The sequence below is a fragment of the Melanaphis sacchari genome, unplaced genomic scaffold (assembly GCF_002803265.2).
Source record: "Melanaphis sacchari strain LSU unplaced genomic scaffold, SCAv2.0 Contig11_pilon_pilon, whole genome shotgun sequence".
Lineage (NCBI taxonomy): Eukaryota > Metazoa > Arthropoda > Insecta > Hemiptera > Aphididae > Melanaphis > Melanaphis sacchari.
The window spans coordinates 2353323-2373104 of record NW_020270469.1 but is presented as its reverse complement, the minus strand read 5'-3'; the positions used below and the strand labels follow the sequence as shown (position 1 = coordinate 2373104).

General features: G+C 23.4%; 1 protein-coding gene across 1 annotated transcript; it reads right to left on the bottom strand.

The window, feature by feature from the left end:
- Positions 1–15205: 15205 nt before the first annotated feature.
- On the bottom strand, positions 15206–18070 carry LOC112604356. Its single transcript, XM_025353342.1, has 2 exons — positions 17994–18070; positions 15206–16041 (listed from the first exon to the last, which is right to left on the bottom strand). Exons 1-2 carry the CDS (start codon positions 18042–18044, stop codon positions 15208–15210), a joined length of 885 nt encoding a protein of 294 aa, XP_025209127.1. The 5' UTR covers positions 18045–18070; the 3' UTR covers positions 15206–15207.
- Positions 18071–19782: the final 1712 nt, after the last annotated feature.

Below are 19782 nucleotides of genomic sequence, written 5' to 3'. Positions count from 1 at the left end.
TCGCGAATTAGAACACAACATTAGAATTATGAATATTAAATATTTCTATTTTCAACAAAATCAAAACGTTAAACACTAATATACAATATTTAAGAATTTTAAACTGTTTTTACTCGATTGAAATTCGATTATCATTGCCGTGATTAAACTTTATTCATAGGCAAATGAAAAATTAATAATTATAAATTAAGATCTCATTTTAAACGTAAAGCGATTCGTAACATGCCTAATTTTGAATATACTTGCTAAATTATTTAAATATTGGATTAATTCGTGTTTAAAGTGCATCTAATTTAAGACTACAATACAGATTTGTTTGGATTTTTTTATATTTAACAAAATAAATCAATAATTTAATTAATTTGTATCTGCTATTTTATTTAAAAATCCAATTTGATTACGATTAATAAGTTTATTACACATAAAGCAAGTTGATTGAAAACATAAATATATATGTATAATACTTATTATTGTATTGATAAAAAATAAAAAATTAACAAATATTTTGGATATATATTTATTCAAAACTCAAACTTTCAACTTTAAAGACAGTTCAAACTCTAATTTCATAAAAAAAAAAAACAAAATAAAAAAATACTAATAAACAGTTATTGAAACTTACAATATTTAAAACAACATATAATGGTAACTGTCGGTAATTCTGTCACTGCAAATTCATAATAAACACTGAACTGAATTTAGAAATTTTTTTGGAATTTTCTATTGTTCATACAAAGCGTTAATAACAATACACCCACTGATTATTTAAGGAGAGATGACCTCCTGGAGATATTTAATCAATATATTTCAAACCATATTGTGTTTGTGTATATAATAATCAAATTATAGTTTTTAAATACAAGGTTTTTATCTATATTATACATAAGTATGTTACATAAAAACAACACTGAATTCGTCTTATTTAAATACTAAATTTATACTTATTTCATAGGTAATATAAATAATAAAAAAGTGGATGTATGGGTATTAACTAACTAGGTAACCGCTCTCCAATACAATAGAATTCAAGTGAACTTTGTCAAAGAGTAGGTACATTACAATGGATGTATTAAATCTAAATTCGATAGTAAATCAATGGAAATAATTATTCTGAGCGAAGAAACGGCGAGAATATTACCAATTATATTATATAATGTACTATATTTTATAATGTTACTTTGGTACCTACCAAATTTATTTTTCTATTAGTAATTTTTATGCAATAGTTAAAAATTAATCTAAATATTTTAAGAATGCCATTGTGAATAATAAAATATAAACATAAACGTATTTAAAATATATATATAGCTAAAAAAACAGTCAAATATTTTAAAAATTAAACACTTTATTAAATTACTAATATAAAAATATTTTGGTGAATATTTCAAGTATCGTATCTACGGTTATTTATTTTTGAATTATAACAAAATTGATTTAGCTTAAAAATATCAGTTTTACTGTTTTTTTATTTTTCCTTATTATGAAGAAAAGTAATGGGAATTATTTACTTTTGACCCTTTAAATACCAAATAGATTGTAATACAATTTTAAAGTTTCTATAATTAATACTCTTTGAATTACATTAAAACAAAGTAAAATAATTTAATGAGATGCCCTCCGGAACGAGTCTGAAATAAACACTGAATACACTCGTATAATAGAGCGCATAGGATAATTAATGTTGCCTATTGACTACTGTAAATTTTTAAAATTTTATAAAAGTTATTAATGTTAATACGTATGATAATAAAAAAAAGATCTTTACGTATGTATATTATAATGTTATATAATATACTAAACTAAACGTAAAGCTGTGCTCACAGCTACGTCATACGTATGTTGTAAATTCGTGTCGAATGACTCTTATCGTATTCTGATTCGTCGCTGTAATCATTATATCATCCACTATTCATTAACCATGACCTTTCAAAGTTAAGACGAACTTACTTTAGGATGTGACACGACTATCTACGTAACTGAGAACCCAGTTTAACGTTTAATTCAAAAAAAATATACCAATTACAAATTATAGTATTACATACTATTTGTCCTTGGTATGACTAGTAGCTGCTATAGTTATAGTATCATAATGGATAAAATTATAAATGTTTAAATAACATTAAATATTAATTTTGTGTACTCTATATTAGTATAGGCTACAATGATTAATGTCTAAAATTGTTAATATGCGCATTTAATGGAAAGAGTGAATAGTGAAAAGTGGTTAAAAAAATTTTACTACTCAGCTCCTCTCGGCTGCTGGCAGTTGTGTAGTAACAAAATTATGTGAATACATAGTATTTATGAGTCTATAACTATTGACTAATCTTCCTAAGTACCAAAGCTACCTAGATTTTTTATTTGTCAAAAATATTTCAAAATTATTAACTTCATAATATTATTTTAATTTTATTTTTTTAACTAGAACTTATAGTATATCTTTGAATAATTTTACATATTACATAAATTATATGAAATAGTTTATTACATTGAATGTTGTAAATTTAAAGTTATTATTATATTATTCAAACTATTTTATTAGGACAAACATTTTTTTTTTTTTTTTTTGAAAATAATATTTACTATAGCCAACAGTTGTACACTTATACATGTTAAATAATACAAAGAAAATTGGTTAATTTAGAATGTTTTTTATAGTTATAATTGAATTGATTAATTTACAATGAGAAATCAAACAATAATGATAATATTTTTTAATTAATGATATGGTAATTAAATAGTTAATGTATACATATAACATAATTACAGTTATAAAGTGATTTTTGAGAAATGGTTAATAATATGCTAGCTACTATTTAATGATATTATAATAAATTATAATTAATATATTATTCAAGCTTTAATTACTCATCAAAATACATCGATACAATGGTACTATATACTAGAGTGATTTAAATCGTAAATTTTTTTTTTTTTTTAACTTTTAAAAATTAAGATATAATATTTAAATATTACATTAATACTACTCTATTCTGTCTACTAAAGGATTTTAAACTTTAAATAATTGCACTTTTTTATTCAATTATTCAAATGAAAACACTATTTTGTTTTATTTGACTGTTATTTACTTAACACAGTAATTATTAATTTGTCTTTTAAATTAAATTTCTATAAGTTATCGTAATAATTTGCAAACATAAATTAAAAATAGTTCTATAGTACTTTGAGACTTTTCATAAATTATACAAATATAAGTTTTTGTATAAAAATATTCAGGTATCTAACCTAACATTCATACAAAAGTAAGTAGATGTATTATACCACGGTGAAAGCTATTTATCGTTAAAAATATTGAACTTAAGTATTTGTTGTAACTAATTTTTACTATAAATTCAATATTTAACACTAAATAATTAATTTGCATTTAATCATAATAAAAAACATAATAAATTTAGCTATTTTAATACCTAATAAGGCAACTGTGTTGTTTTATTTTTGTATTTATGAAAAAATATATTATAGCTAGTAATTTATATTTTTATTAATTTAATTTTTATTTAACATTGGTTAAAAAAAAATGTTTAAAATTAGCTATTTAAAAAATAACAGTAATCCTAAAGTATCTAAACTATTATCACCTATCTAAAAATATATGTCGAATGAAAAAATTTGATTGGCACCCATTATAGTAAATCAACCTACTCATCCAAACATACCAAACCACGAAATATTTTTACACCTAACCTACAGCTATACAATTATACTTAATATAATTTTTAAAATAGATTTCTAAAAAATGAATAAATTAAGATTCTGATACCGATCGTTTCTGTCTTTATATAACACACCAGGAACATAAAAATGTAGACGTATTTTTTTCCTAACGTACCGATTAATTTAGTAAAACGATAAGAAATCTAAAAACAGATTTTAATTTGTTATTAAGTCTAATTGAAATCAACTTTTTCACATTTTTTATTTATTATAATTTCTTCAAAAATTAAAATATGACAATTTTTTATTTTTTTTTTTTTTAATATATATTTTTTAAAATTGAAGACGATAAAATCAAAAATATGAAAAAGTTTATGTCAAATACACTTAACTAAAAATTCAAATCTGTTCTCAGATTTATTATCATTTTACTAGATCGATCAATCATTTGATGGAAAATACCTCTAAATATCTATGTGCCGTATGTGTTAGACAAAGACAGAAACAATCAGTATCGAATCCATTTATCTTTTTTTTTTATAATTATTAATTGAACAGATGTTTTTATTTCAATATGTAATAATTTCATTGATCTTATATTTAGCTATATTTAGCTAAAACAACTTTATTTAACTAAGTATCAAACTTTATTTAAGGATAGCTGGTTAATTTTTTTTTATTATCTGTTTTTTTAATACTACATGTATTATTAATTATGTCCTTGCACTATTAGAGTTTTATAGGATTGATATAATTTAGTATGAATACATATCTTGATAATATACACATTAATTATAATAATACAATATTAAAATTATTCTTTTATTAAATAAAGAAATGTTATTATAATATAATACTCACCTAATTTTTATCTTATATAGGTATAATTTTTATTATTTATTAACAGAGCTTTAAGATACTTATAATACTGATAAACTGATCTTTATAATATTTTATGCGTTCATTGTAATTTAAATAATTCTTATTACTTAAAAATGGCAATCGAATTGTTAATACCAGTGATGGGAGAGGTCTTTGTGTTAATAATTTTAATCTTTAAATCAGTATCTTATATTATCGTTAATCTACTTATACATTTTTCTTTTTTGTATAATATTTGAACTTAACATTTTGAGAACCAGTTTTACCAGCAATGTAAATCAAACAAGGTTTAAAATAATTATTAACATTGTTGTGTAAGTTTCATTTAAAATATACTTATTAAGTTAAAAATGAAAATTAAGTCACGATACAATCAATGGATCATTTCAAGTAAGTTTATTAATCGTACCTACCTATAATGTTGAAGTCCAAACGCGTCATATCAGTTTGTTTTTGATTTTTGGTGCTAAAATGATTGTGAACCATTTTAAAAACATTATTAGACCACAATATACTCAAAATAGTTATTATATATATATATATATCTAAAGTTTGTAAACTATAATATTTAAAATATAAACAACTAACTTTTTAAATTATATTTTTCTTGTTATGTTGATGGGAAATGCAAGTTATTTTGATATATTATCATCACAATTTAACGATTAGGACTTTTAGTTCATGCTCTGTGGTTACAACTAATACAATCAACAACATTGTGCCATGCACAAATATTATTTTAATATTAATTATTCTTTATAACATATATTATAAAATATTTTAATTTATTAACTATTGTTAAAGTAATAACAGTAAGTAGTTTTCTCTTAATAATAATAGTTGAATTAATGCAAAAATGTATTTTAAAAGTATCAATTACACAAATTACTGATTCAATATCATAATTAAAACAAAAATTGGAGCATTAATTTTATATTTGAAAGTCGAATGAAGGAAATTTACAAAAAAAGGTGAAAATTCACATAATTTATCTCCTTAAATGATGTAACTAAAAATAACTAATTATTAGATTATAATTTATAATATATAATTAATTTATAGATACATAATATAATATATAATTTTATAATCTAGATAGTTAAAATATAGTTTGTAATATAATAGTTTTTTTATTGCAGTCTGTATGGTATTAATTATTTATATTTATTTATTTTTATAATAACTACTTCTGTACAAGATATTTGAAGTTAAAATATTTTTTAGTTTACTTAAAACTCAAACAATTTATTAGGGCTAATGCTTGAAAATTATAGATGGATAATTTTAGTCTTAAGACTAATTTAATTTTTAATTATTTATTCTTTTACGTATATTATTGTTATACACCTAAGCATAGATATAAAATGTACATTTAAACGTTTGGTAAATATATATTACTTGGAGGACAGATATGAGGATAAACCGATGAAATACTCTGTGTTACATGTCATTGTTATTAATAATTTTTAATAGGACCGGAACACTACAAAAAATAAGTAATAACTACGCGATTTTAAATTAAGTACTTTATATATTTATAAATAATACATTTAAGGCATAATGATTATCGCTAGCAATGTAGTCTAGAGACACGTCGTATAAAAAGAAAAATCTGAATTAAATAAATATATTGACTTTATATTAGTGTATGTAAGTGTGTGTATATATTAACTTTAAGCAGCACACCTATAAGACAAAACAAATACCCCTAACACGTTATTATTATTATTATACTATTATGTATGTAATAACCGGAAATCTTTTTACATTTGTCCTTGAAAAATTAAAATTAAAAGCATATTGAAAAGATTATTCGATTGGTAGTTACTAGATAAGTATCAAGATAATATTAATAATATCTACGTTATTTTTTCCGTTAACTTAGCCTTGGCTATTTGTGTAGTCATTGGTGAAGAATTGAGCGTATTTTATAATCACGTCGTCGACTATTAAAATATATATTTCGTATAGGTATGTACGTCAAACAATTATTAAGGATTATTGCAGATGAATTCCGGTTGTCATAAAAATGTATATATTTATATAAAATAGGTATAAACTAGTACAAAAAAAAAAATTATAATATTCACAAATAAATTACCTCCACTGTCCTATTTACAATAATGTTTAGTATCTGATTATTTATTCGTATACGGGTATTATGTATCCGTAATAATTTAATATATATATACATAAGTGAATCGCTGATTTAATAATGGCAACAGTAACATATCTTGTAAAAAAATATTTTGAAATAGAAAAATAAACGGTTTTTTAAACCCAGCTATAGCGTCTGGTCAAACCACTGATTTTAGAATGACAGGTGACTATCAATAAGTTGTCGCGGGATGTTTGGAAATGAAAAAATAAATCAGTTTTTAAATATATTGGTTTATTGCATTTGTCCAAAACACTATTTTAAAAATGACAAGTAGCTAGCGAGTTTTTGGAGGATATTTATAAATGAAAGCAGAGATACTTTTCTTTGACCTTTTGCATTTACCCTAGCAACTGAATTAGTTGCAATGACAGGATATTTCTAAATAAGAAACACAGGATGTGTTTAGTCCAACAAATGCAAAAGTAATGAACGGTACTATGTGGAATGAAAAAGGTAAAGGGCTTTTACAATTTAATGATAATTGTATGAATTAACTATCGAACTATTTGCATATTACTATATAAGATATTATCCCTCGATAAATCACTGAAAACAATTATCTGGTCTACTAAATTACGTTCCTGCGACTTTTTAAAGCTTGATCAAAATGTTTCACGTGGAACTTTTACGGGAAAAAGAAAAAGGGTCCAGTCAAAGAACAAATATAGGTACCTTAAATAAAATCTGCAATTACAATAAAGACCTATGCTTGTTCTTTTAATTTAGTTTACCAAAACCAATAAGAGTGTATTACAGTCAATAATGACCAACTGTTTTCTTTGGTATGTCAAGCCTGTCAAAGTTAATTGAGATAAATATAATTGATAATATGTAGTTTTTCTTCATCCTACTGTTCTTGTTTGTTTTCATTTATTATAAAATTTATTTTAAATTTATAAAATTAGAAACAGTATATATATATTATATATATATATTGTTTTAATTTCATACAAAAGTATACCTAGATATTTGTGAAATTAACAAAATTAAGATCTAATAACTAACAAACCAAATAAACACTATTATAAAATAAAACATTTTTTTGATTCAACATATCAACCTGTACTTTTATTTGTCAAGTATAATATAAAAAACATTATATACCAACGTATTTTTGTATCATGTAGCTTCTCAATAACTTGAATCCCAAGAGAATATGAAAAGTCACGGTTGTCCAAAATTTCAATTATAGAAAAATGAATAATATATTACATTATTTTATTTATAAATTTATATGTGATATCTAAGGGATTTATTTTATTTGTATTTCGTATTATCGAAATCTGAGATTAAACTGTATATATTTTTGTGAAAGGCAAATAATAATAATATTTTATGTGGGTTCATAATTTAGGTCGTAAAATAACTTACGTATCTAACCGAAGAAGTTCAAAATAATAATTTTTTATTATACTTGAAATATTATTTAATCCCTGATTTAATTAACATATACATTATAAAGGTAGATACATATACAATAAATAATAACGAAAATACAGTAGAACTTCAATTATCCCAACGTCAATTTACCGGACGTCTAATTATCCGGATGAGAAAAAAAATAAGAAGTTTAATTTTTTTAATAACTCGTTAATCGTAATCGTATTTCGCCATTCCTCATAATCGTAATCGTTGATTATATCGTATATCAACCTTCTATTATTAAACGCTGATAATTATTATTTATTATGAGCTATTACTACAGCAATTTTATTTATAAAATACCTTAAATTTTCAAACCTTTATAATAAATAATGTACATAGTATATACCCAGTCAGAGTTTTCTTATTTCATTTTTATGACATCAATAATTTGTATATTGTCACAAATTTCAAATTATTTTTTAAATAATAAATAAAATATATTCAATTTATTATATATTATAACTTTTAATGTGTCATATTTCAATTAACCAGATATTTGTTTATCCGAACAACCCTTAACAGTAATTAGTCCGGCTAATCGGCGTTCTACTGTATATTTTGTTTATTAATTAAAAAGTTAACTTATTTTTGATATTTTGTGTAGGATATGTAAGGATCATTAAATTATATTTTACACTCGCTTGTTTTTTACTTGTTTTCTACTTAATTTAAACTTTTTAAATATCTAATATTACGCTAAAACCACTTTAGATGTTTATTTTAGTTTTTGAACGGAATGATAAATGTATGAAGTCTATAATGATGTGTGTTTTTTTTTTAATCTGTGATCACCTTTTTAAACAGTCAAAATGCTTTGATTTTCAAAAATGGGAATCATTTCTAATAGAAAATTATTAGATATAGTTAACACTTGGGGAAGGATTAAAAGTAAAAAGCACTTTTAAAATCGAGATTATAAAAAAATAATTAAGGAAAACTAGAATTTTCACAAGAATCCAATTTTTGATTAAATCAATTTTGTTTTTTAATTTAACTTGTAAACAAATAACCGTAATTTTAATTTTCATCTTGAAAGGGTTTTATGTATGTCATCCTCAATTTAAATATGTTCTTTTTGTAGTAGGTATAACTATAAATTCAAATATTTTAGGATAATTTTAATCGGCAGCTTTACTAGCTTTTCTCCAACTTTTATTGGACGGGAGCTGTGATTATGATGATAAAACTTATCGGAATGCATTGTGAATAAATTTAAAATAATCTCGCGAGTAGATATTACAGTTTTCAATGGATTTCCAATATTTTTATTGTTTATTGTTTTATCAATTCTAAAATATTATTTATAAAAAATAAAGCATTTCTCTTTTCGCAATGTTGGAATATACTGAATTTCAGCCATTTTTATTTTAAAATATAACTGTATAGATACGTTTGATTATAATACGATACCTGTATTGATTATGTTGACCTGACCAAAAAATTATTTCAACTTACCGTAACACTAAAGTAAAATAAATGACCTAATTAGCTAAATAAAAAAAAAAATACATACGTATATACACACAGTGATATATAAGTTGACAGATCGTCTTCGCTCAGAATTATTTTTCTCATACAATGATATTTTAATTTATTATTAAATTTATATTTAACACACTCATAATAGTGACCTACACGATACCTAATGTACAGCTGAACAGTACCACTTGCCTATCTTTTTTAAGTTGTTTATCATTAGTATTTTAATATTTATTATTTGTTAGCTACAATACATCTATGATATACATTTGTGTATAAACATTAAATAAAAATGTGTGTTTTATGCTAGTTTAATTATTAATCAGCAATATTATAAGTCATTGTTTATACTTTGTTATTGTTGAACTTAGTTGCTCACATAACCATTTGAGTTACATATATTTATTAAATTTAAAAAAATGTACACATATAAGGTATGTGAAACGTGTGAATAGCACAATAAAAAATTAATTATCAGCTATTCTAAGAATAAATCAAAACAATTATTTCCAAGCATGCATGTTTTTTACTAAATTAACAGCACTTAAGCACTTTCAGTTATCTCTTTTCTGTAAGTACCAGTAAAATTAGTTAATTTGACACCTAAAGGTGACTATGGCCGTTATTTTCAATCAAAAAAATAAATATATAAATAAAATGTATGTATAATATGTGTGTTAATCGTAAACTTCGAATGTTATTACGATATTGTACTAACTTGTTTTTGTGTTTTACCACAATAACGTATTGTTCTAATTTTTTTAATATTATGTTCTGATTGTACGTAATTTGTGTGCACCATCGAGATGCAGCTTGTGGTTTCCTGAAATTATTGTGAAATTTATTTCAATAAATTCTATCCCGTGTAGACGACATAATCAAATCGAAATAATTACATGCGAGAAGGAACAAAGTCCGTTGTTCATGACAAGGCGCAGCTCGTTCAGAATCGACTAATCGCGCATTGTACGCCGTTCGACATTTTCATTGTTTATTATACAAACTGCCACCCGCAACCACATCAAACCTTCGTCTGAAATGTTAATATCACAAACTCTTCGAGCTACACCTCGCTGACCACATTAAAAGTGACGTTCGCTCACATACAGGTGCAAAAGCACCCCGGCGGAGCTATGTGGTGTTCTATACTTTAGACAGTCATTGATATATATTGATTAAGAGTAACGTCTGTGTGCACAAACAATCCACAGCCAAGTCTGTATATCGCGCCCGTGGTTATCGACGACGTTAAAATAAATATATTTTAACATGACAAGTTACCCAATATATATAGGTATAGAGCCCAAAAATCAAATAGTGGTGAAATTACACATTAATCTTTTGTTATTTAACGCCACCACTGCGGCATGTACAAAGAGAGTCCCGCTTATACATAAATTTCGGCAGGAATGTGTTTGTAGCCGTCATAATATCATATTATCGTATGTGACGACGTAATTGGGAGGAGGACAAAGGTATAGCATAGCAGAAATGTTTAAATCTTCTAAAATAAAGATAGTACGTGTATAAGATAAAAATATTTTTCTCCACAAGTTATTGCGCAACGATGTAAATTTATTTCGTGCCTTTTTTTATATTACAAAACATGTTTATCGCATTATCTGAGTTATAAAAATAACCCAATACCTAATAATATTATTTCGTAAATTATGATTACAGGGACTATCGTCACATTATTTTTTTTTTTTTTTTTTTTTTTTTAAACATTATAGACTTTTATCATCTCTTTTTAATGAACATAACGTACTCAATATTATTCAAATGATATTGATAGGTATCTAAAATTTGTTTTAACTTTTTTGAGATTTGTATAAAAACAAACAACTATGTTATGGTTTCGAGACAAATCATTTATTTTTTATCTAAATAACGATATATTTTTGTTAAGATTTTTTTTAAGCTATCATCCTTTTGCGGCCATTTTTTTTTCTGACAATAAAATGAACCAGTGACGGTTAATTAAGATCTAATTGATCTGAGCTTAATTTTATCGGTTTAGGTTTTTATACTTTTTTAACAATAATTGCGTTGACCTATTTTTATTTAACCTAGCCTTGGGAATATACTTATTTTTAAATTATATTTTTACCGAACCGTTTTGACTTTACAATAAGGAATATAGTGTACGTAGCAAATTTTTATAATAGCCGAATTTCATGTTTTACTTTACCGGTGTTTTTAAAATATACATTTTTATTCTTTTATATGAAATCTTTTTTTGAACATTTTTAAACATTTTATAAAACACAAATACCAGCCTATTTTTTTTTTTTTAAATTAGCCAATCAAGGCCCTTTAACTGTTATGCCTTACAGTTGTAATAAAAACATTTAAATATATTTTTTTCATAAAAAATTGACTTATTTTATCAATAATTATTGTAAAAATTATAACTTATTAGTTATTTATTATCGTTGTACAACAACAATTCAACAATTAGAATAAAATTCAATAACGACAGAAATAAAACAATGATTGAAACTAATGTTAATTTTAATGATTTTAGATTATTTTTCATAAATATTTTTTTAAGCTTGAGGTATTTATTACAGTTATGATCATAAAAAATTAAGAATTTTAATTTTAACTATTTATAACCGTTTTCCCGAAAACTCTGAACCAAAAATAAACTAGTAGATTATGACAAATCTGAATTGGACAAAAAATAACTACATGTATGAACTCCACCATAGTCCATATAGGCAATAAAAATATAAAATTGTAATTTCGATAAATATAATATTCATTTTTCATTGATTTAACGAAATCTCTCAACAACCCATTAATATACAAATTTATACATCATAATATCATTCTATTAAAAGTATTTATATGTTGAGGAATCATATCATTCATATCACTAATAACTCTTGCTCGATATTTTCAAATTCATAAAATAAATTCCGTACAAACGTTGTCGTGGAGAAGTATGAAATTTCCGATATTCGCATATAGTAGGAAATCTATGAAAATATTAGTGACTTACCTGCTGGCTGCTTTACAAGATCAGAAGACTTAAACCGGAAACACGAAACGCCTATCGTTTGACCGAAAGTGATAATGATTAATGAAAGCTCATTCAGAACTCGTTTCATTGCACTGCAACAGCACAATAATAATTAATAATATGTTACACACAAAATTCTAGATGTGAATCTCAATCGCTGACCAAACGATTTTGCACCGACACATTATTTACGAGTAATGTATCTATAACTTATTGTTATACAATGACGAAACAAGTCTTGAACACCTCTGGCTCAATGATACAAGTAACCCGTTATCCGAGGATAAACCACTACGTCAAAGTAGGATTCACAAAATCACTTACCTATAAATATATTATTCACTAAATGTTTCTTTTATGGATAGACAGTTTCATAAACATCATCGATCGTTATTTTAAAATTGGAATTTATTGTATTTATAATTTACATACTAAATATGTAATATTGGTCTATAAGTTTGGGAAATCTGAGGATAACTTTCAAATAATTACATATAAAGCACTGTAAGACTTTATTATTATGTTTATTATACGAGTATTATTAGTGCTTAATTATTAAATAATATTATATTAACGTACATTATGTGTTATATTACTCAAATGTAATAACATTTTTTTGTAAATACTATAAAACATTAAAAATAGATTTATAATATAAATAGATAATATCTTAAAAAAAAATCAAATATGTCATTGCGTATAATAAAATTCATAATTATATAATTTTAGGTAAAAGTTTTAAGTTTTTGATTTATAACAAAAAAATTATTCAAATTTTAACTTTCCAGTGTCTATAGAAAATCATTGTCTTTGTATAACATATATTTTAGATTTTTAATTCTTGTTGAGATACCTATACTTAAAACCTTATAATTTTTTTTTTTTAATATTAGGAAATTATCAAAAAATTATTTAGAGAAAATGTTGAATTTTTACGGTTATTTGCTTTCAAGTTATACAAAAAAAAAATCAATTTTATAAAAAATTAAGTTTGCTTAAAAATTACCATTTTTCCTCAATTTTTTTGTTTTTTCTTCAAATAATTTTGGAAAATACTTATAATACTGAATTTTGACTTCTCTAAAGTAGAAACTGGATTTAATTGTCTTAAAAAAATCAACCTTAAAGTTTAAAATCAAACCATTTTTTTGATTACACACACAAAAATACACATATCATTCACATCATTGTAAAATCAATACATTTATCGCTCCGCTTGGATCTAAATGCAATTAATGCAAACAGGGTGCTTCTCAAATTGCTTGAAATAATTATGTTTTTTTTTTAAATATGGCCTTTAATCTAAATTATATTTAATTAAAAATTTGAATAAATTTATTATTTAAGGAAAAATTATGTTTGAGCAATGCTCAATGAGCATACTTGGTGAATCACTTTATGCGTCGTAGTTTATTTATATGCAGCTGCTATGTGCAAGTATGCTGTATCATATTGTTATTCGCGGCGCATCCAATCTGAAAACGTCCCTACTTAGTCGATATTTCTAAAGAATACAAAAGAATGTTAGGTAATGATTATTGCAAGTGTCTCTATCAAGCAGCACGCATGCCGAATAACTCCATAACGTATCACTGTAAATAAATAGTTTATAATTATTTGTAGTTATTAAATTGATTATTTTTATAAGTACCTAAACCGATTAGCCAATTTCATTATACACCATTTATATATAGTATAATTATACATTATATATTTATATAGGTACTGTTAGTTATTATAAAATAAATGTAAAATATAAAATATTATAATCGAAATACTAACTCATAGTGTCCAATTAAAAATTTCCGAAATAATATATTATACGATTAAACAATCAGATCTTATCCATTGGTAATTTAAAATAATATCATAATTGTTGTGCTTATTAAAGGTTCAATATATATATAAATACCTAAATACATATTTAACATTAACCTAACGACCAGAGAACCTATTTGATTTCGTGTATTTACGTTTGAAAATCATCCCTTTATTTTGTTGTTAATAATTTAATAGAAATTTAGTCAAAAATATAATTTAAAAAAATTGATTATATAGTTTAAATTCGTTGGAGGCATTCATATTAATATTGTCTATTTCAGTTATATGCATGAACACTCAATTTACTGGTTACAAATTATGGGTAATATCAATAGTTTTTTACAAATAGAAATTAACACATATTTTTTTCTTTCAATTGTTATAAAGATTTATTTAAAACATAACTATAAATTTAAACTTACAATTCTAGTATCGTATATGTTCTATACAGTTGTTGATATAATACTCGTTTTAAGTGTAATATGTATAATGTGTTACAAGCGCCTACAATTTTTTTTTTTTACTCTCAGAACACATACGTCATTATTTCCTATAGGTAATAGTAAATATTTATAATAAAATATTAGCATTGTCAAATGGATAAACATACATAACATATTGGAATAACTTGATGGATTTTAAAATATTTAAAATACTTTATCCTCCATTCTTCAACTTTTAATAATAGTAAATAATAATTATCAAATCATAAGATGTTCAAACAAAACCCTTATTGTTAATTATTGAAATTAAATGTATCAGTATTTATTACAAATATTTCTAAATCAGATTTCTTGTTGGAATACGAATCAATTATCATAACTTTAAATTTATCACTTAAATGTAGTCTTTCTTTACTGTTAGAATCATTGTATATATTAGATTGTTTCAAATCTTCCTTCTTTTGATTACTAATAGTAGTTGTTTGTATTTTAATGTCTATCGACGTTTGTATCTCTGAACTATTATTAGTTACATTACTCTCAGGACTAGATTCTTTTACTTTAGTAACCATCGAATTTTCAAGTATTGGTTCTGTGAACATCGACATGTTTTCGTCCGTATATTTTTCGATATCTGGATATGTTATATTTGTTTTGTTTTTTATATCAGATACGTTTTTGAATACTGGTATTGTCGTCGATATATTAATTTCTTCTGTAGGTTTATTAGTAGTAGAGATTAGTCTATCATTTGACGGATTGGATGCTTTTTGGTCACGCTCATGATCGGGTTTTATGCACTCTATACATATGTCATCATTTGTTATGCGAAGTAAATCCAATACTTGAATATTAGCTGAGAACACGAGAGAACCGTAATTTCCCATTATTCGATTATTGGATTGAGGTTCAAGTTTTTTTGATTTAAAATCAACTGGTATCGCTCCATTGCCTATGCGCTGGACAGCTGGTACATATTCGTAAATGGTTTCTTGTGCTCCACCACACACGCATTCGTCACCAACAAACAATAATGTACCAGGTGGGTATGGTCGAATGGTTTGACGCTTAATAGGGCATTTTGTTTGACAATCATTAGAATCTAATATGATATTTTCGTTTTTTACCTGAAACAATAACGTTTTTATTTTAAGAAAATACAACATAGTCTGTGAAAAAAAAGATTTATAAAATATTTATAGATAGAAATTAAAATAATAAATAACTCTATAACTACTATTTTATTGTTAAAAATATATAAAATATTTAATTTTCATAACTAAAGCTCAAAAATTTAGAATAAAATTAATCATAAATATTTCTTATTTAAAAAAACTAAAAGTGTTACTATCACAAACAATTTTTATTTTAGACTTTTAATAATTTTAAATTCAAATTTTGATAAAATTAGAAACATCTAAATAAAAAATATTAATTTTAGTAAATTATTTCAAATAAATTAGTGAAAAAATGATATTTTTACATATATTATTATATTCTTTTATACGCAATCCCATTTTCAAAATATTATTAGATTATTTGTAAGATATTATATATTTAAACTGTAATACTGAAAGTAAAATAAATTACTATATTTTAATAAGAATTTCGAGAAATATATCATGAAATAAACTTAGTAATATAAGCTAACAGAGGGTCTTCGTCCAAAATCGTTTTTCGCATACAAAATTTATCATTAAATTCAAATTTAACACATCCATTACAGTTATCAACTTAACGATAATATACACTGGACTCTAACTATACAGCATAATAGATAGCTTCTTTTCCAACTCTTAAATATTAAATCACGTTATAAAATAAACATGATAATATTTTTTTTTTCAAAGATATTGATAAATTATCACCTATTGATTTAAAGTTTAAAAACAATCCTTTGATCATTTATGCTATTTTATACACTTAACTAGATAAGTAGGTTTATACCTTCAGTCGTATTTGTTATGATTAATATGCTCTAACCATACATATAAATTATTTTATAATATGATAACCAATATTTTAATAAAATGGAATGTCAATATTTTTAAATATTATTTATAACTTATATAATACATTTTCTCAGGAACACACAAAGATATATTTAGTAGTGTCATTATTTTCTTAAAGAAATAAAAATAAATATTAAATACTTTATAATTTTAAATGCAACCAATAACCAATTCCTAAGTATCTTGTAATTGAATACACAATGTTGGTATACTCATAACTTCTAACTTATAAAAAGTTATAACTAATAGAGTAACTTGCCTATCTGTGCCTATACACTTAACTTTTTCATTTAGAACTGACAACGATATAGGATTCGTTTACATCCCAATACCAGTTATACATTACCTATAATGTTATGATAGATACCCGCAGTTTATACTCTATACAAAAAATCGTCAATACTCGTTCAAAATGACTATTAAATTGATTTTGTAAAATCGACCTTGAATAGATTATTTGCACATTAATATAAATAATATTATTATAAGATATAAAATTATTTACCTAGTTAAGGATTTAATAAAATCTCCTCACGATTTATTATCCAATTTAAAATTGTATACATAAACATTATAAAACATTATTAAATTTTTAATTCAAAAATAAAAATCTGAATATTCATGTTTTTAAATGATCCTTGTTAAATTAAAAATGAATCATTGTCATCATTATATTCTATGTCTATAAATAAGTATATTACAAACCATACTTAATTTGAAACAAAGAAAATTGAAAACATTTTTAAGAACTCTAGTATCAGAATTATTATTCATAATACGTTTTGTAGTATTGTATCATTTAACTAAATGTTATATTCTACCTATTTGGATTATAAATAAAGACAAATTATTTACCAGCATTAATAAAAGGGATTTCTATAGTTAAAATTTAATAATACTCGTAATTATTTTTCCAAATAGTTATTAAAGATATTTAATTTTATTAACTAATTTATTTTGAAACTAATTCGTATTTGTCTGAGAATACCAATAAATTCTATACTTAAAGTTGTCATTCAATGCTTATATTTTATTAATTTCAAAAAAATATATCGTTTAATAATTACCTGTGTAGTAGAAAACACTATGATGAATAACGTTGATAAAATGTTCATCATTTTAAAATTTAAATTAAAAAAAAAAACTTTTCTTTAATTACTATTACGTGTATAGTGTATACTGTTACTTATAAAATATACTAAGTAAAATATTATGTACTCTCAATATTCTGAAGAAGTGTCAATATTTGAAATACTATCTCTATTTATATAAGCAAACTATCTACGTGCCTTTGTAGATAATAGAAATTTAAAATAAATAAAAATTGATCAACCATATTCTATTAGGATTTGGGTGGAAAACGTGACGTGCTCTTTACCTGGACGTGTCGAAGACAATAGAGAATCGTAATTGAAACATCGCCTAATTTCTAAAATATTTATTTTTTTAAATTATATTTCCACTAGTTTTTCGACGATCCATATTCATCTATAAATATCCTTTAGCTAACAATACTGTATGTTAAATCTTACGATAAAAATAATATAACGAAACTCATACAATAAAAACGATTATTCATAATTTATGTAATTAGATACTTAATATCTACACTACTATATTATACGATTAAAAGTTATTTTTTTTTTTTAATTTTTATTATTTATTTATTTGTAAAAGAATTTTAAAAAAGTAACACTGAGGACAATGTAATAATAATATTAAAAAAAAAAATTAGTTTAGTTTTATAAAAATGCTATCTTCATATTTAATATTATTATTATTTTTTTTTTTTTTAATGCTTTTATCGTTTTATAACGCAGATAATATTATGATACCATTATACCAATAAAAAACTAATAAAAAATAAACAAAAATGTTTTGTAATATTGTAATATTTATTACATAATAAGCATCTAGTTATTTATAGAAGAAAAATTCTTTACAGTGTAAAAAAAAAAATTGTCTTGGGACTCATAAAAATTAATTACAAAGAAATAATTATAATAATAATATGTTAACACCGTCTCTTAAAAGTATAGTACAGTCTCATAAAAATAATTTTATTCAATATTTTTCAATTTAATTATTAGAAAAATATTATATTGGATTCACCAGCTAAAACTGCTATAGAATATAGAATATTTTAAAAATCAACAAAACAATCCAGGGTACTGGTATAAATATATAGTTATGTGTCGTTATGTTAACGCGTATATATTTATAGCCTATAGGTATAACAGACATACAGTTTAATTCTGAATAACATTATTCTAGTATTTTTGTCTTCAATTTTTAACCTGTCCTTGAACATTAGCTGTTGAGCCACTATTTAAAATATAATTTAATCACTAAGCTTATTTTATCGATCAGAAAACTAATTAATTCTACTGTTATATAAATAATTCAATGATATTTGGAATCAAAAGTTCAAACCTAAAATTTTGGATGCTTTGAAGTTATTATTTAATTTGACACACATTATAAGTAACTGTTTTTATCATATATTAACGAATATATTACAAAATACAAACATTAATCGTTATAATACATACCCACAAAGAAAATTCGTCAAGTCATGTAATTCTCTTTATTCGAATTTCTCAAAGTAATGCACTTTTTTATATACAAAAACGTATATGGCTTTGTACTGATTTCAATCAAATGTTTTAACACCCGTTTCCAAAAACTCCATAACATTACCTATTTTAAAGATACCATCTTTTGTTTATTTTGTTACATTATGAAATTGAATCACTCATTAATTAAGTAGGTATTACATACATCCGATCATTGTCACATCGTTAGCACGATGGCTCGAAAATCTATCAAAATAGAAATAAATATTTTCGGCAACGA